This window comes from Elephas maximus, chromosome 16 (genome assembly GCF_024166365.1).
Source record: "Elephas maximus indicus isolate mEleMax1 chromosome 16, mEleMax1 primary haplotype, whole genome shotgun sequence".
Classification (NCBI taxonomy): Eukaryota; Metazoa; Chordata; class Mammalia; order Proboscidea; family Elephantidae; genus Elephas; species Elephas maximus.
This window is the reverse complement of record NC_064834.1, coordinates 28,424,412-28,444,586: the sequence shown is the minus strand read 5'-3', so window position 1 is coordinate 28,444,586 and position 20,175 is coordinate 28,424,412. Positions and strand designations below refer to the sequence as shown.

At 40.1% G+C, this 20,175-nt stretch overlaps 1 protein-coding gene across 1 annotated transcript in view; it reads right to left on the bottom strand.

Annotated features, from left to right (window-relative positions):
• Positions 1-4,047: 4,047 nt before the first annotated feature.
• CCDC6 (coiled-coil domain containing 6) overlaps positions 4,048-20,175 on the bottom strand; it is a 125,666-nt gene continuing 109,538 nt past the window's right edge. Inside the window, exons 8-9 of the mRNA XM_049854757.1 lie at positions 14,483-14,607; positions 4,048-8,743 (exon numbers count right to left, since the gene is read on the bottom strand). Of these exons, the coding sequence (XP_049710714.1) occupies positions 8,549-8,743; positions 14,483-14,607 (320 nt within the window). The 3' untranslated portion in view covers positions 4,048-8,548. The remainder of the gene's footprint in view (positions 8,744-14,482; positions 14,608-20,175) is intronic.

Below are 20,175 nucleotides of genomic sequence, written 5' to 3'. Positions count from 1 at the left end.
AGTTCCGAACCATCCTTTTCAATGTTAAAAGCACCATGTGGATTCTTAGCCTTTAAAAGGTATTAAAAGAGGGAAAAAATGTACACGTGTGGCTTAAACTTTACTTGTTAAACACTGCTTAAATTCTGTTTTCTTTAAATGCTACCTGAGATAAGAACTGCTATCCCCATGATACAGATTAGAAGACTGAAGCTGGTGGGTGAAGCCAGAATAGAGGTCCTGGGTAATTTCTTGGTCAGCATTTTCATCAAGTTACAACCTAGCTGCCATACGTAGAGAGGTGTTTTGTCATTTGGTCATCTCAGTTCACCAAATGATTAATCAAATGAAAAACTCATTGCATTAACTAGTAGTTAAGATGGAATCCTACCTAAACCAGACTGTGTCTAGATCTACTCTAAAAGGTTTATTTACCACTTTTCAATAGAAAAAAGCCTAGACTCAAACAGTTGGCACTCTTAAGATTGCACCATAACTAGATTCTTACAGACTAAGCTCTCAACACAGAATCCTGCTAAGGATTGTGTATTTTTTTCCATGGAAAGGGAACTCTTAACTGCCAGGGGCTTAATAAAAACAACTGACAATCTATGTTGTTGCTAGTTGCCATCGAGTCGGTTCCAACTCATGGCAACCCCATGTGTGGAGAGTAGAACTCCTCTATAGGATTTTTAAGAGTAGAACTACACCATACAGTTTTCAAGACTGTGACCTTTCAGAGGTGCCTCTGAATGGGTTTGAATCACCCTTTCAGCTAGTTGTGGAGCACTTAACCATTTGCGCCACCCAGGGATCCACTGACAAACCATACACCCCCACCCCCAACATATTCATTACCCTAAGCAGTCATTCATATGGGTTTCCTCCTAAATAAAAGGATGTAGAAGAGACTGGCCCATGTCTTACTGTGTGCGAGAGGAATCATGTTAAAGGCTTTCATTTTGTTTCATTTTATCAAGGTATATAATATTGTTAGGAGCCCTGGTGGTGCAATGTTTAAACACGGCTGCTAACTGAATGGTTAGGATTCAAACTCACCCAGCAGCTCAGCGGGAGAAAGACCTGGTGATCTGCTCCCATAAATATTACAGCCTATGTGGGGACCAAGGTCTTGGGGAACATGGTTTTTAAGGAAAATGTTCTACATTATACTTTGGTGAGTAGCATCTGGGGTTTCAAAAGCCTGTGGGTGGCCATCTAGGATACTCCACTAGTCTCACCCCTTTGGGAGCAAGGAATAGTGAAGAAAACCAAAGATAAAAGGGAAAGATTAGTCCAAAGGACTAATCAACCCCATCTACCACAGCCTCCACCAGACTGAGTCTATTACAGTGAGATGGTGCCCAGCTACCACCACTGACTGCTCTGACAGGGATCACAATAGAGGGTCCTGGACAGAGCTGGAGAAAAACGTGAAACAAAATTCTAACTCAAAAAGAAAGACCAGACTTGCTGGCCTGACAGACTGGAGAAACCCTGAGAGTATGGCCCCCAGACACCTTTTCAGCTCAGTAATGAAGTCACTCCTGAGGTTCACCCTTCACTCGAAGATTAGACAGGCCCATAAAACAAAACGAGACTAAAGGGGCACACCAGCCCAGGGGCAAGGACTAGAAGGCAGGAGGGAACAGGAAAGCTTGGCAATAGGGAACCCAAGGTTGAGAAGGGAAAGTGATGACATGTTGTGGGGTTGTTAACCAATGTCATGAAACAATATGTGTACTGTTTAATGAGAAACTAGTTTGTTCTGTAAACCTTCATTTAAAGTACAATTAAAAAAAAATCATCTATATGAGACCAAATGTCAACATTACTTTAAAACAAAGATGAGAAGGTAAGGGCGAGGGGGTACCTAGATTAATGGAAATGGAACAACCAGAATGGGAATAATGAGAATGTTGACATGCTGTAAAAAATGTAACCAATGTCACAGAACAATACGTACAGAACTATATGAGGAACCCTGGTGGCCACATGTATAGAAAATAGGAACCTCATTTGCTGTGTAAACCTTACCCCAAAACAATATTACTTAAAAAAAAAAAAAAAATTACAGCCTAGAAAACTGTATGGGGGCAGTACTGTCACCTGAGGTTCCTACGAGCTAAAAATTGACTGGACAACACCTAACAGCAACAGTAACATAATACTGTTATTTTACAGGTAAAGAACTTGAGGCCCAGAGAGATTACTGCTAATAAAACACACTGTTGTTAGTTCCTGTCGAGTCAATTCCAACTCATGGCAACCCCATGCGTGCAGAGTAGAACTGCTCCATAGGGTTTTCAAGCCTGTGACTTTTCAGAAGCAGGTCATCAGGTCTGTCTTCTGAGTTAACTCTGAGTGGGTTACTGACTCTAAAACCCAGTTTTTTTTTACTCCAGAGTAGAAAGAGAAAACTATACAGATGGATTTAAAATTTTAAGAACAACTTCACTAACATACCAAATGTGAAGTCCAAAGCCTAAGTAAGTTTATGTATGTAACATTTTGGGGATGAGTGTGGCGTTCATTTTTATAGTCTCCTATTACTTTTTTTTCTTAATTTTATTGTGGTAGATTTATATAACAAAAAAATTGTCACTTTAAGCTATTTTTGAGTGTATAATTCAGTGACACTAATTACATTCATCATATTGTACAACCATTACCACTATCCATTTCCAAAAGTTTTCCCTCACCCAAACAGAAACTCAGTACCCGTCTCCAAGTAATTAACTTCCCATTTTCCCCTGCCTCCAGCCCCTGGTAAACACTACAAAACTTTTATCTCTATGCATTTGTCTATTCTAAATATTTCATATAATTAGGATCATACAGTGTCTTAGTCATCTGGTACTACTGTAACACAAATACCACAAGTAGATGGCTTTAACAAACAAGTTTATTCTCTCACAGTCTAGTCAGCTCTGGGGGAAGGTCTTTGTCAGCGATCTTCCCCTGGTCTAGGAGCTTTTCAGCATGGGGACCCCGAGTGCAAAGGATGCTAGCTCCTGGTTCTTCTTGCTTGGTGGCAATGAGGTCCCCCTGTCTCTCTGTTGAGTTCTCTCTTTAATATCTCAAAAGAGATTAACTCAAGACACAACCTAATCTTGTAGATTGAGTCCTGCCTCCTTAACATAACTGCCTCTAATCCTGCCTCCTTAACATCATAGAGAGAGGATTTACAAAACATAGGAAAATCACATCATATTTCAAAATGGTGGACAAACACAATACTGGAAATCATGGCCTAGCCAAGTTGACACATATTTGGGAAGGGGACACAATTCAACCCGTAACATATAGTATTTGTCCTTTTGTGTCTGGCTTACTTCACTTAGCATGTTTTCTAGGTTGATTCATGTCATACATAGCATGTATCGGAACTTACCTTCTCTTTATGGCTGAATTACATTCCATTGTGTGGGTATACCACATTTTGTTTACCCATTTGTCTGTTGATGGACACTTGGGTTGTTCCCACCTTTCCACTATTGTGTATAATGCTGCAATGTACAATGATGAATAAGTATCTGTTTGAGTTCCTGCTTTCAATCTTTTGAGTATATACCTAGGAATGGAATTGCTGGGTCATATGGTAATTGTTTAACTTTTTGATGAACGGCCAAACTATTTTCCATAGCAGCCACACCGTTTTGCACTGCCTCCAGCAATGCACAAGTGTTCCTATTTCTCCACATCCTTGCCAACACTTGTTTTCTGTTTTTCTGATAATAACCATCCTTGTGTGTGATGTAGCTAAGTGTACTTTTTAAAATTGAAATATAACATACAGAGCAGTGCACAAATCATAGCTGACAACTCGATGAATTTTCAGAAGCAATACATATAGGTAGCCAGCATCCTGATTAATAAATGGAACACTACCAGCCCCTTTTATGCCCTCTTGCTAGGTTTGTGTGCTGAGGAAAATTTTAGCGTTTCGATCCTAAGTTAGTTGTACATCAGAAGTAATAGGGAAAAAACGCTCGTTTTCAGACTCAAAGACAAAAAAAGAGATAGCGTTTAAGGCTCAAGAGGTACATTTTAAAAAATTATCTTTATTTAGGTTTCTGATTCAGCACATGTATCAAAGACTAATCAACATAAAGAAGCAAATAAGACATTAATTGGAAGTCTTACATCTCTCTAAACTCTGACCAAGAATGTCAAAATTGCCACTATCACCAGAACTCCAACCTAGTCGAGCTGTAGGACAAGCTATCATGAACAACACACAATGTGCACGGATATGCAGAGGCAGAAGACATGCTAGCACTCGGCTCTCCTCTTTTCCTGGTTGACATCGTTCTGTTGGGCGGTCCACTTTTGCTTCACATGCTAAGTACCAAATAAAGTCCAAAAGAAAACTCAGGGTCAACCTGATCGAATACACATCCGGAAGAATGCATTCTTACACTGTTGTGCCTGCAACTTTGTTTTTGCCGGGATGAGTTCAGATAGAGATGTACGATACGATCTAGATGACGGTGCAGACTAAGTCAAGAACTAAAGTTGAGCAGTGACCAAGTTAAGGCATGAATGAATGCACATGCGTGCACGCACACACACACACGCAGCACGCATGCTATCAGGAACAATCGCCTAATGAGAGAGGCTTGGCAGTTAATCAATTGCTCAGCATTGTGGACAATGCTGTCCATAACTTTATGCTAATAGCTGTGTGTATGTTTTATCGAAAAAACGAAAAACCCTAAAAACCCCTTAATGTGTTACAATGGCTCTTGAGCAGGGGGACTCATGTAGCAGCGTCAATGGCTGGCTCTTTAATAATTTGGAAATAAAATGTTGTTCTACTAGGTGTTTCTTTGGTAGGCATCACCAGAAAGTTTTCAGTGTTGGTTACCTGTAAGACAACTACTAGACAGAAGATCAAGTTACCTAGAAATATTTCTTCTGTACTAATTAGAGAAAAAGATTTGAGCTCTCAAAGCACAAGGTACTATGCTTTTTCTTGTCTTATCCAGCATCCTCTGTAAGCAAGGCTTCGTGCAGGAAAAGTTCATGTCTACCTAACAAAGGGAGATACGTTTTCTACTTTCCTATAATCGAGCAGTAAAAAAAAATTCACATTGTCAATTACTCCTGGTGGAATCATTCAGAAGCCAATTACAAAGAGGCAGCAGCACTTGGGGTCAAAGCCACATTCTGGTCACACATTCATTCCATGGTTGCTGGTATCTCAGGAGCTCAGAATTTAAGACTCCTTTCAATCAACAAAGGAGCAAGTTAAATGAAACCTTAAATACTTCTACCATCTGCCAAATTTCTAGATTCTGTCCAGACGGCCAGCATGCTCAATGAAAGAAAGCAGTTCAGAGCCCAGAGAGGTGTCAGGTATTAGGGTAAATTAATTTGGTTTTGTACAAAAGGCATGGTATTCTGGCAATGGAGTACTTGTCTTATTAGCAGCACAGTGGTAGCCAAGGGTCTCTGTCAGCTAGACAGGCAAGTGAGGTGTCCTGAAGCCACTGTTGCTCCCACCTGCCCTCGTGACGGCTACTGATCTTACAAAGGCCTTCTGGAAGTCAGTCCAGGGCTAACCTGGGCGAGCGGACAACAGGAATAGCAGTAACTATGTTCAGCCCCCCATGAGAAGTGCCCTGAGGTTAAGTCAGCTTCCCACAGGTGAGGGGTCTCTTGCCTCTGTGGGGTCAGATTTAGAATCTTATGGGTCCTTGGTGACTAAACAACTGCCAAGAAATTGTCCTGGCAGTTACTGAACCAATGGTACAGGCTCCACATGGGGTCATAAAACACTTTAAAAGAACATGAAACAACCCCCGAGACTATGGCCCTTAGGCACCCTCTTGAACTGGATCTGAAACCACTTCCGGAGAGCACCTCTCACCCCAATACAAACAGGCCTATAAAACAAACAGTAACACCCACAAGGAAAGTGCTCCTCAGAACAATCACCTATATGAGAACCAAAAGGGTAACATCTGCCCAAAAGCAAAGACGACAAGACAGGGAAGGGCAGGAAAACCAGATGAATAAAACGGGAAACTCAGGGTGGTGATGGGGAGAGTGCTGACACATTGCAGGATTGCAACCAGTGTCACGCAACACTCTGTGTATAAGTTATTGAATTGGGAAAACTAATTTGCCCTGTAAACTTTCATCTAAAGCACACACACAAAAAAGGGAAATTTACAGGGGGGAACAAAAAAATAAATGCGATGAGGCAGGTCAGGCAAGAAGCACAGGCCTGGCATACAGTAAGCGCTACTGCTGCAGCTACTGCTTCCCAAAAAAATGAAACATCATAAATTCAAACAGTAGTGTTTTGTTCTAGCAATTCTGAATGTCCACAGGGGTGAGGCGACTAGATTTAAGGAGGAAAAGGGCTGTTTGAAGGAGCTGTGTCTTATTTTGAAGTGAAACGCCTAGGGGAACCAGCAGTACATTTCGGCAGAACGTCAAAACCCTGTCGTAAGAGGCATTTATCAGAAACTGCTTGCTCAGTCCAAGTGCTTTTTCAACATATGGCAATGTTTTCACTTTTGTGCTTTCAGAGGGTAACTAAATGTGCAGGAAGCTGAGGGACGATCATCACATTATGGGCTTTTTGCTTGAGTGTAAGACGCTACACGCTACCCAACAGCATTGAAATCGATCATCTCGTAAAAGAGTCTTGTAAACATATGCCATGTTCCTCCTATAAGAAAAACCAAGAACTGTACCATGAAGGCAAAATTTGTTTGCTACTCAGAATTCCTTGGAATGGCAATGTACCAGGACGGTCAGTGGGCTGTTGGTGGAATCTCTGGGTTTGACATGACCCAGTCTGATCGTATGAAAAGCCTAAAGTCTCAATAACTAAACACCAAACTCCTTCCTTGTATATGAGAACTGTACTATGATTATGTATATCACACATTATAAATAAAATTTATATAGACGTACGATTTCTTCTAAGCAACTGAGGAGTGAGTGATGTTCTCAGTCTGGGGGCAGAAGCAGGAAGAGGTGAAAAGTCCTATTGTTGCTTTTACTCTCAAGCTCTTAAAATGCTAGTCAAACACTATTATCCAACAAGACTTTTTCATTCTGGAACTCTTAAATATGCATTTGAAGGCAAAAATGGAGGTTTCTATACTGTACAATATTAAATATCTACAAGGTTATGGTTCCCTATTTTTAGGAGTGTGGTCAATAAAGCGCTAGCTATTAGAGATGGTTGTCACGAAACCTGGACTCTTAAAAATTACTGATAAATTCATTTTCAGTTTTCTGATTATATCCAACAGATACACATCTCATCATAAAATATACATTCTCTAGTAAGTTATTTTCATCCACAGCATATAGAAATATGCCAACACAGGTGGTAAAAATCATGTTACTACCAAAGTACAAAACAAGAACTGCTGAAAAACAAATGTTGCAAGTATGAAGAAAACAGTGACTCACAGTGTTTCACTTCAAAGTGAAACCAAATGATTTATTTGTGCTAAATGAATGCAAATAATGTATTCAGAATATACTTCTTTGTACACTGCACTTGCTTTATACGGGGGGAAATAAGCATACGTCGATGCCCACGGGCTACTGTCCCCTCTGCCTCTTCGCTTTTCTGCCAAGCAATACAGTATTTTGTAGCCATGATGCCAAGATATTTCTATAATGTTCACTTCAAATAGCATTTTCTAATAGTATTTTTGCATCTTTAAAATATTTGTTCGGACTCTATCTTAGGGGAACACGAATAAAGAACGGAAGGGGAAAATAGCTGTTTTTGTTACAATCACATTACCTCCGGCAGCAGAAATCAAATAGCACGTTCTAATCAGCCACCAAAATCCCTGGTAGGGGTACAACATTTATCAGCTCATGTCAGAGGGAGCCAGTTCGGGGAACATTAAAGATAAAGAACCACATCTTCATATACAATAACCACATGATCCATTACTTTAGCTGTTTTACAACAGTTTCAACATAGATGTCGATACATACTGAAAATAACCTGTAAAAAGTGTATCTGTAGAAAGCTCTATCAAACAGTATGGATGTCTTGGGCACTGATTCATCTCACTTTCCATTCTATACTGAAAGCTCGATTTTGCAAAGGTGGGAATTCTAGTGCTGAATTTACTGGATGTTTGGTAAACACCATTATAATGGGGTAGGGGGTAATAACAGCTCAGTAAGTTTCTGCAAATTCATGGGAAAAAAAATATAAAAAAGATATCCCTTTTTATTTTACAAACCTAAAAGCCAAGAAAATGAAGCTCTGGGGCCAAGCAAGAATTGCACACTGCTGCTGATTACCAAATATTGAAAAGCAAATGTTCCAGCCAGGGAATGGACGTACATGTAGATTCAAGTAAAACACTGATGGAAAAGTCGTCTGGTTAGTGTCGCCGACCCACAACACTGGCTGCGTTTCTGACAAACATTTACAACACAATTAAGAGTGAAGCGTAGATAACCTCAGTGCAAATAAGTCAGATCCAAATATGCCAGGGAAGGAAGCCTTTGGCGTTGAGTAGACGGCTCCATTTTACGAGTCCCAACTTAAACTTCAGACTAAGCACATGCATTAAGGCTGGGAAGAGGGATGCACCGAATGTTGCGAAGGGGCGGGCTGCGAGGTGGCTGCCGAGGGGACCGCAGGCTGCATGGGTGGCGGAGGCGGAGGTGGAGGTGGCTGGACTGGGGTCTGTGTGTTGGGAGATGGAGGCGGTGTGGGCCGTTTGAATTTGTCAGGGCTGTTGCTTCTCCGTGGTGAAGGCCTCTGTGGAATGGATGGGAACAGCAGGTTAGTCAAGGTACAGACAGCTCTTTTCTAACACAGCCTGACACAGAGCTGAGGGGCAAGGAAATTGACTGACAAAGACAAGAAACTAGGGATTTCCTTATCCATCCCTGCTGGTTTCTGAACACTTAAACAAGGCTGGGCTAGCATCTAGAGCTATGCAAAATTACTATAAAACTTGCATTGACCAAACTGCTGCACTTGGGACCCATTTTAGAACTGTGGTTATCCTGATGCATGCCTGTAATTTAATTTCAATAAAACTGTAAGACAGGACAAACTCCAAGAATAATGTTAATGGTAGACATCTGTATTTCCCTAGGAAATACAAGACATTTTCATGTTACAGACCATCAGAGACTTCCTTATCTGCTCAGACTAGACCAGATAAGGTCTAGACTGAAGCCAGACCTTATTTTGAACAGTGTGCCTATTTTTAAGAAACACACACATACATGCAAGAAGAGAGCAAGCACAATGGTTAAAATCTGGGTAGGAATCCACGCTTCAGCACATGCTAACTCTGCCTCTTCGGAAAGCTAGTTTCTGAACTATTTGTGCCTCACTTTTCTCATCTTTAAGGTAGCTCTCATCTTGTTGTAAAAATTAAATGAGAATGTAAGCTCCGTCAGGGCAGGGATTGGGCCCAATTTCTTCACTACTGTATCTCCAGGTTCAGCATAACGCCTGATATATGGTAGGTGTTCAAGATTTTGTTGCACGAATAAATACGTATCAGGCCTTCAGCATGCTCTCGGCTTGCCAGGTAGTAATTACTCAATGAATAGCTATTAATTAGCAAAAGGAAAGCACTATTATTTTCCACAAAAGACAACTAATTTTTAAATTACAAGGTTAACCGAAAATAATTCTTTGTACCCAGAGAATTAAAACGACGGAAAAATGGGACAATGACTCAGCTTCATATTGGGACCAGAAAGCAATGACTGAGAACGGTACCCCTCAGCCAAAGGGCATAAATCTACAGTGCTATCATCTGACATTAAGTGCCAAATGTAAGACAGTAGTTCTATAAATTTTCGGAAAGGTTACTTGATCGGTAATTTTAGTTAGCACTGCCCCACAGGGTTTCCAAGGAGCCGCTGGTGGATTCAAACTGCTAACCTTTGAGTTGGCAGCCAAGCTCTTAACCACTGTACCACCAGCGCTGTCAAATGGCTTGGTTTTCTTGTTTGTTTTTTAATCTGGTTTTCTTTTATACTTCCACTTTCAAGAAAAGTGATCCTACGGAGCTGCCACCCATAGAGAGAAATAAAAAGTAACCAACTTGACCTAAAAGATGCAAAATACTTGCCTCCAACTTACTAATGGTTAACTCTGAACATACCATGGTGTGCAAAGTCTGCTGTCTACAGAAAAATAGAATGGTTTCTAGGGGAGGGGCTAATGAAAAGGTTATACTATGCCTGCAACTGAAAAGAATGTAGGAAATATGCCGAGACTTAATATTGTTTTGTATGGTCCGCAAGCTAGGGACATTTTGAAATGGCTGAAAAGAGACAAAAGAAAATATACATGACATATGAAAATAATACAAAATTCAAATTTCAGTACCCATACAAAGGTTTATTGGAATGCTGGCATGCTTACGCATTTACGTATTGTCTATGGCTGCTTTTGAACAGCATTATTAGAGTTAATGGAAACAGAAAGTCTGATTTCATTAGTCATAGTTTTGGGAATCACTGGTTTTTTTGAGAGTGTAATTCCCATGATCAAGGAAGAATTATATTAGCAGGAAACTAATGACAGAGACCCACGAAACCTAATAATGTGTACCATATGGCCCTTTGCAGAAAAAGCTTGCAGAACCCAGGCTTACAGTGTAGCTTAATACACTTACTAGCAATGAACAGTAAGTAGATAATCCAATAACAGAATTACATCATATCACTCTATTTCAAGAGAGATTATAGATTTTTTGCTAATAACTACTGAACTACATGTGCCTTCCACTGTGCTATATATAAATAGAATATATATATATATAAAGGTATATATAAAGATACCTAAGATATATATACATATAAAGGTATATATAAATAGATACCTAAGAATTATTTTTATTGACTTCATCATCAGTTACCAACTTATTGTTAGGTACTGTCGAGTCAGTTCAGACTCACAGCAACCCTATGTACAACAGAATGAAATACGGCCTAGCCCTGGGCCATCCTCACAATCGTTGTTGCTATGCTTGAGCCCACTGTTGCAGCCACTGTGTCAATCCATCTCGTTGAAGGTCTTCCTCTTTTTCACTGATCCTCTACCAAGCATGACTGGTCCCTCCTGATGACATGTCCAAAGTATATGAGATGAAGTCCTTGCTTCTAAGGAGCACTGTGGCTGTACTTCTTCTGAGACAGATTTGTTCATTCTTCTGGCAGTCCATGGTATATTCGATATCTTCACCAAAATCATAATTCAAATGCCTCAATTCTTCTTTGGCCTTCCTTATTCATTGTCCAGCTTTTGCATTCATATGAGGCAATTGAAAATACCATGGCTTGAGTCAGGAGCACCTTAGTCCTCAAGGTGACATCTTTGCTATTTAACACTTTAAAGAGATCTTTTGCAGCAGACTTACCCAGTGCAAATACATCATTTGATTTCTTGACTGATGCTTCCATGGGTATTGATTGTGGATCCAAGTAAGATGAAATCCTTGACAGCTTCAATTATTTTTTCCATTTATCATGATTGATGTTGCTTATTGGTCCAGTTGTTAGGATTTTTGTTTTCTCTATGTTGAGGTGTAATTCATACTGAAGACTTGTAGACTTCATGTAGATCTTTGATCTTCATCAGTAAGTGCTTCAAGTCCTCTTCACTTTCAGCAAGCAAGGTGTGCCATCTGCATATCACAGGTTGTTAGTGAGTCTTCCTCCAATCCTGATGCTATGTTCTTCTTCATACAGTCCAGCTTCTAAGATTATTTGCTCAGCATACAGATTGAATAAGTATGGTGAAAGGATACAACCCTGACGCACACCCTTCCCAATCCCAAACCATGCAGTATACCCTCGTTCTGTTCCAATGACTGCCTCCTGGTCTATGTACAGGTTCCACATGAGCACAATTAAATGTTCTGGAATTCCTATTCTTCGCAATGTTATCCATATTTGTTGTGATCCACATAGGTGAATGTCTTTGCATAATCAATAAAATTTTTCTGGTATTCTCTCCTTTCAGCCAGGATCCGTCTGACATCAGCAACGATATCCCTCATTCCATGTCCTCTTCTTGAATTTCTGGCCATTCCCTGTCAATGTTCTGCTGCAACCATTTTTGAATTATCTTCAGCAAAATTTTATTTGTGTGTCACATTAATGACTTCGATAATTTCCACATTCTGTTATAAAGAATGTGCAAAGACCTGGAGTTAGAAAACCAAAAGGGAAGAACACACTCAGCATTTCTTAAGCTGAAAAAACTGAGAAAAAATTCAAGCTCTGAGTTACAATACTGCAGTATCAAAGGACTATATGGGTAAAATATTGAACAATGCAAGAAGCATCAAAAGAAGACAGAAGGAATACAAAGAGTCACTGTACCAAAAAAAAAAAAAAAATTGTCGACATTCAGCCATTTTGACAGGCAGAATTTGATCAAGAATCGATGGTACTGAAGGAAGGAGTTCAAGCTGCACTGAAGGCTCTGGCGAGAAACAAGGCTCCAGGAATTGATGGACTGCCAACTCAGATGTTTCAACAAACAAACGCAATACTGGAAGCACCCACTCTTTTATGCCAAGAAATTTGGAAGACAGCTACCTGGCCATCCAGCTGGAAGAGATCCATATTTGAGCCCTTCCCACCTTAACATCCTATTTTTTATGAGACTTTGATCTGACCTTCAGAGTTTTGAGAATCATGTTTTTTTTTTTTCCTAAGAAAGTAATTCCTATGGTAAAAAAAGAAATTAGGTTAACAAGAAACTAGCAACAGCAGACAGAGCATATCCATGGAAGACTCATCTCAGATGTGTTTGTTTTCACTCTCAGGGGCACACACAGCCTCAAATGAGCCTCCCTTGGTCTGAGATTGGCCAATGAGCGTGTCCTGCAGCATTTCCCAGCTCTATCTGGCTCTTCATCTCACAGTAAACTTTTGGAATTCTTGAAATGATAGATACCCAACTGCAGATGAAAGTCAATCCAACATGGATAAAATACAGATGCTAGCCCATATATTTGTTCAGTTTTATTCTGTGCTTTTCAGCCACCTGGCCAACATAAATGGTGCCTGTCCTGGGGCAAGAGAATCTTGTGCGAATGCCTTGAAGATTTTCCTATTGGCTGGCTACCATCCATTCTTTCCAGAGCAGTAATAAGGTGGTGGGGCTTCAGTTTTCCTGCACAGAGACCATCAACCTAGGCTAGTGGTTCTCAACCAGGGGAGGTTTTGCCCCCACCCCTCCAACCCCAGTGGATATCTGGTAATATCTGGAGACATTTTTGATTGTTGCAGCTTGGAGTTGCTACTGCATAGAATGGGTAGGGGTCAGGGGTTAAGTCTAAACATTCTAAAAGGCACAGGACAGCCCCCCACATCAAAGAATTTTCCAGCCCAAGATGTTAGTAATGCCAAGGCTAAGAAACCCTGACCCAGACTGTGAAGAGATTTTAGAAACACAGCATAGAGACTCAAGAGTTGAAAGGGAGCTCATCAATCACCTAGTTCAATCTCCCATGCAGCAAAAGCATTAATATGCTGTTTAAACTACAGTCACTAGGTCTGCTTGAATAACTCCTGTGATGAGGAGTTCACTATTGTGAGGCAGCCCCTGTCACTGCTGTTTAGCATTGATAGAATTTCCTCTTAAGTATTATCTTTGCTCTGGTTCGAATTCTATTCTTAGTAGCAACCTAGCACAACTCTACTCCCCCTTCAGTATGACAGTCCAATTAAAAAAAAAAACAGCTGTCATGTCATCCCCTTAAATCATTTCTGCCAGCCATATGTGCCCAGTTCCTTCTACCATTCATCTGGAACAAGTTTTAACCCCTTTCAATGCCCTGAAACGTAGAGCTCAACCAAAGAAGTTCCCACTTTTATATAAAGTCCCTTGAGCTGGCAAAACAGAATTATCTTAATTGCTTTTATAGAATAGGGATCTTCCTTTAAATATTCTATTTTGGGGAATACCCCCAATTCTTGCCTGTCCTGTAACCTGTGTCAGCTACATTTCCAACTGCTCTATTAGTCAACTGAAAACCAACTCTGAAAGAAGAAAGAGACTCCTTTGAGTGGAGTCTATAGGTGAACTTAAGTTTCCTTCTAACTCCAAAAGAGAAAATTCTGAGTAAATCTAGAAACAAAGCTAATATTAAGAATTATGTTTAGGGTCAATGACCTGTGGAAGTGCAGCAATAAATATTTTTAGACTTTGAACAACCAACAATAATTCTTTATGGCAAGGAGATCAATTGAGGCACTGGTCAGATTTCAAATTACGTTTCACAAAGGGCAATTTTTCACAAGAAGTGAAGTGGAAGTTTTGCCTCCTGAGGATTTCGGTTTCAACACTCCAGGATTCAATATCAAACAGTTGGGAAGCCTCTATAGTTTTAAGGTGAACAACAAGTGAGAGAGGAAGAAAGGTAAACATCTAAGGGCACCAATCCCGGTCTTACAAAGAGGACCACTTGGTACCACCATCAGGAGTAAAGTGCTGCTTCTCCCCACAAATACTTACTGTGATGCCATGGGAGGCTCCCATGTGCTGCACGTGAAGGCCAGGAGAATTGTAATAAGACATTCCGGCTCTAGTCAGTGATGTTGGTGGTGTGAAACCAACTGTGTGACTTGCATATGATAGACCTGAAATAAAACAACAAATTATTATGTCTATCTCTCAACACTAAAGATCCACACATATGGCACCCAATTATCTGGTATTTCCAGCTGTTCAGGAAGTCTGAAAATGCAAAAGATCTCCATTATCCACAAAAAAGAAAATAGACAAGAGCAGTGGGCTCACCAACGGCCCACTATGAGCAAACCAAAAACCAAACCCAGCGCTGTTGAGTTGATTCCAACTCATAGAGACCCTATAGGACAGAGTACCCTAGATGACAGGAGATATAAAAATCAAGTACTGCTAGGACTTCAACTATGAGGTATGGAAGGAATGAGGAGAAGGAGAAGAAACAAGAATAAAATAGAAAAAAGAAGGGGGCAAAAGGGTAAAAATGAGATGCAAGAAAAGCGGATGTGTCCAGGATCCAACCCTTACATCATACGCAAAAACCAAACCAAGATGGATCAAGAACCTTAATCTGAAAACTAAACCAACATGTCCATAGAGGAAAACGTATGGGCGGAGCTGTAGGACTGAGGTTTTTGTGACGGCCTATCTGGTAAGACAACAAAAGCATATGCAGCAAAAAACAAAATAGACAAAGGGAACCTCATGAAAATTAAATACTTTTGTGCATGAAAAAGATTTTATCAAAAAAAAAAAAAAGGAAAGAAAGAAAAGACAGCTTACAGAGTGGGAGAAAAATTTTGGGGAACCATATATTCGATAAAGGTCTAATACACAAAACGTATGAAATACTCCAAAACTTAACAACAAAAAGACAACTCAATCAAAAAAAAACGGGTGAAATGTCTCCTTGAACAGACTTTTCACCCAGGGGGATATTCAAACTGCCAACAAGTGCATGAAAAGATGTTCAAAGTCATTAGCCATCAGGGAGATGCAAATCAAAACCACAGTAAGATATCATCTCACCCCCATTAGAATGGCAATGATCAAAAATAATAATAATAGGTGTTGGTGAGGTTGTGGAGAAACAGGACCACTTGTCCACACTGCTGGTGGGATTTAAGTTGGTACAGCCACTGTGGAAAAGAGTTTGGTGGTCCCTCAAAAAGTTGAACATAGAATACCATACCAAAAAAAAAAAAGCAAACCTACTAACATCAAGTCAATTCCGACTCATAGCAACCCTACAGGACAGAGTAAAACTGCCCCCATAGAGTTTCCAAGGAGCGCCTGGTGGATATGAACTGGTGACCTTTTGGTTAGCAGCCATAATACTTAACCACTACACCACCAGGGTCTCCATAGAATATCCTACGACCCAGCAGTTCCACTGTTAGGTATATTCCAAAAAGACCTGAAAGCAGCAACACAAACAGACATATGTACCCGAACATTCACTGCAGCACTATTCACGATAGCCAAAAGGTAGAAATGACTGACAGATTAATCAACCGATGAATGAATAAACAAAAGATGGTATATATATAAAATGGAATATTACTCAGCCATAAAGAGAAATGAAGTCCTGATGCACGCCACAACACAGATGAACCTAGAAGACATTATGCTGAGTGAAATAAATCGGACACAAAATGGCAAATACTGTATGATATCACTTATATGAAATATACAGATGTATAGAAACCATAAGTAATTAGTGGTTACCTGGGATGGGAGGGAGGGGGAAAGTGGAGGGTTTTGCTTAGAATGCACTGAATGCATGTTAATGGCAGTGGGATAATTTGGAGAAAAATAGCAAGAATGGTTGCACAACTTGAAGAATGTAATAAATGCCACTGGAGGGTACATGTAGAAATTGATGAAATATTTTTTTTTTTTTTTTTTGGTACATATATGACCATAATAGAAGAGAGAGAAAACAGGAAGGGTCAAAAGACATACCAACAAGATGAGACATGACCGTTTTGTGTGTGTTTATGTGTGTAGCAGCCATAAAGGCAAAGAATGATCACTACTGAGAACTTTGCAACTTGAGGATATTCAATACAGGGAACAAAAGCCCTACATATGCTAATGTTCCCTAATAAAGAAAGTGATATTTAAGGAAGAAACAACCCCAGTCTACTATAATATTCTGCATTGTCATAATGTAGGGCCCCAGAATCATCCCTGAAGTGTTTTAAAAGTAAGCATGCCTAGACTCTCCTTACAATTTAATAGGTCTGGGATGGGGGCCAAACATTGTATTTTGAAAAAGCTCTGAAAGTGATTGTCTCCACATGCCTGCCTAAGCACTCCCGTTTTTGGAGAGTTGAGCGCTGATGTATATGGTTATCTGAGGCATCACTTACTTGTCACTACTTGAATGTAGCTGTCTTCACATCTTTGAGTTCCCAGCATCTACCAGAGAATCTAGCACTGAGTAGATTCCATAATATTTACTGAATGAATGCAGTGAAAATGGAAATGACGAAGCAATTTGGAGGAGTTTGGATAGAAACTACCTCTGTCAATCACTTTGTAACCAAGATGGCAAGCAGGGTGAACTCCACATACCTCTGTTCTGAATTATGTGAAAACAACGAGCTGCCAAGGGCTCTTTTCTATACTGTATTTCAGCTTGCATGACTGAGACATGCAGTCACCAAGCCTACCTATAGCTGCCCTGTCGCAGAAGTCTTCTGTGCCCTTGACACCTAACACTAAGAGTTTATTTCCTGGTTTGACTTTCAATTAATGACACTTTCCATTTAACATATTTCCATTTCTAATTGTGGATTTTTGGTTCACATTTACAAAATGAAGCTCTGAGGTAAAGTACAGGTCCTTGGGAGCCAAATGGTTATTTAATGCAATGTTTACTGTATCATAAGGACTTCATTCAGCTGGGGGAGGGAAGAAGTAGTTTTCTCTCAACAGCTTTGGGAAATACAATCCTAATTCTATTTCTTATGAAAATGGTGAAATTTAAGAGAAAGGCTATGAACGTGGATCCTTATCCACAAATAGAAAAGCTCATAAGGTTCAAATCATAATAAAGCAATACGATCAGTCTGTTTTCTAGCATTGCTAGGTTAATTCTTCTCAAAAGTAATTAAGATATGCTTAAGGTGCTAATCAAGAATCTTCAAAGATCCCTACTGCCATTTTAACTTAAGGAAAAAAAAAAGAAACTCTTCTGTGGCTGATATAAAAGGGCTCTACATTTGGCTCTAAACTATCGTCTGATGCTCTAGCTCTGTAGCTCTCAATAAGGGGCATCAAAGCCCATGCCCCACCCCAAACCAAATGAATCAGAATCTCTGAGGAGCAGGGCCCCAGGGCAACCAGTGTTGAGAACCAAGGTGATCTCCCACCTCACTTGGATTCAGACCTCTCTGTCTCTACGCATACTGTGCCCTTTACTATAGTACTTGCTGCTTCCTTCCCCCAATGTCAAGGTCAATCGGTATCTCATTCATCCTCTGGAGAGGCAAATAGCCCAGACTCTGGTGCCAGACTGCCAGATTATCTAAGATCCCAGCTCTGCCACTTGGTACTGTGCAATGATGAACACGTCAAACTTGCTGTGCTTTAGATTCCTCAATGGTAAAATAGGATAATTGTATAGCTACCTCACGAGGTTGGCGCAAAGATGAAATGAATTAATTTCACAAAGTTCTTAGTAACTGCCTGGCACAATGTAAGTGTTCAATTAGTTTTAGCTCATTAACTCCCTTCTTCAAGGCCCATCTCAAAACCCCGATAACTCTCTCTTCTTTGAATGGCCTTTTACACTATTTAGCTTTTCTTTTTTATAGCTTTCATTCTGAAATAATATATGACTTACAAGGAGTTTCAAAAATACTACGGAAAGCTGTTGTGTACTCAGCCCTGCCCCAGCCCTAGAATCATCCATTTCCCCAAGAAGCCCTGGTTCCTTTTACTGGAGAATGGTATTAGAAACCAAGATCTGGACATTGGGTATGCTTGCTGCTAGGGATCAGACCCTTCTTTTAAACTTCATCATTCCCCATTTCTGATATAGGCACATGCTAACTGGGAATGTCCTTCTCTCAGGCTGCATAACATAGTAGTAACATCCTCCCCTCAAAGAAGTCCACATATATCAAGAAGAGGATCTTTCAAAAGTTCTAGGAAACATACCTTTCAATCAAATTGTGAGATATTTGAAAAAATATTTTAAGAAGGTGGGGAACGTGCAAGGTTTCCACACCAACCAAAAATGGGAAGAGAGGAAGAAGAGCCAAAATGCTTAAAATGGAAATGAAAACTATAGAAACAGCATGTTCCCACCCAGAAAGTGAGCAGATAGTCTTAATACTATAAACTCTTCCAACATAACCTAAAGTGAAAAGAAAGCTTGACTATTCAGGCTTTGCTGATCTACCACGTATAACATTGCAACATACTAGATGAGAACAAGAATAATTCTGTTGCCAAATAGGAGATAAAATTTACTTTGATGTTATTATGGAACTTAAAATAGGATAAAAATGTTATCACTTAAGGACATTGAAAGGAAAAGACACATAGGTGTTATGTATTACACAGTTTAAAGAAAAACCAGACAACTTATACGTACAAGCAAACCCCACGCACTCTAAGTAGGTTTCTATGAAGGAATGTGCAATCAAAATTATGTAAATGGAGTAAGATTTTCTCACAGATAATTGTTATAAGTAATATTCCAAACCAAGGCACGATGTTCAGTTTTTTGTTTTTTCTTTTTTTCAGTGCCCATAACATTATATTTAACCAACTGAAAATTACACACCTCTGAAGAGTTCGTTACCAACCATCGGTAAGGTTACAAAGATGGCGTAGGACCTGGCAACATTTCATTCTGTTATATGTAAGGTTTCCACGAGTCGGAGCCAACCTGACAGCAACTAACGACATCAACAAAGATTTCGTTGGAGTCCCTGGGTGGTGCAAACAGTTAATGTGCTCAGTTGCTAACCAAAAGGTAAGAGGCTTGAGTCCACTCAAAGGTGCCTCAGAAGAACGGCCTAGTGAATCTATTTCCGAAAAATTGGCACTGAAATCCCTACGGAGCATAGTTAGTTATACTCTGACACACATGGGGTTGCCATGAGTCAGAATGGATTTGACAGTAACTGGTACCGGTAGAAATTTATTTAGGTTTAAATAAATCAAGGAGGGCATTCAATTGTATTTAGTATGAATCAGCACCACCATTAACTACAAAAACAACCCCCGACCTTGCGTCTTCCTGCCTCACGCCTTCCTTTTACATTAATCAATCAGAAGGCGAAGGAAGGTCTCTACCAGGGCAATGAAACCCCAAGTGCTATTTTGGGAAAACAGAGAGGCAGCTAGAAAGAGCAGCTTTCGCAGAGACTTAGGCTACAGACTCAGGGACATCCTCTTGGCAGGAAAAAGCAGTGGTGACATTACCACTGATCCGTGCTAGAAAGTTCTTTTGGTTTGCAAACAGCCCCTGTTTACCCCTGTCGGATGCCAGCGAGCACACTGGCCTGAAGTGTACAAAAACTACCGTGCTTTGTGCTAGACTTTTCATCTTTTTTTTTTAAACTTAAGGAAAAAAAAAAAAATCGTGGAGGCATGGTGCTGGGCTAAACCCTAAACTCACAAAACCCAGCCATTTCTATTTCAACCTCTATCTATGGCAT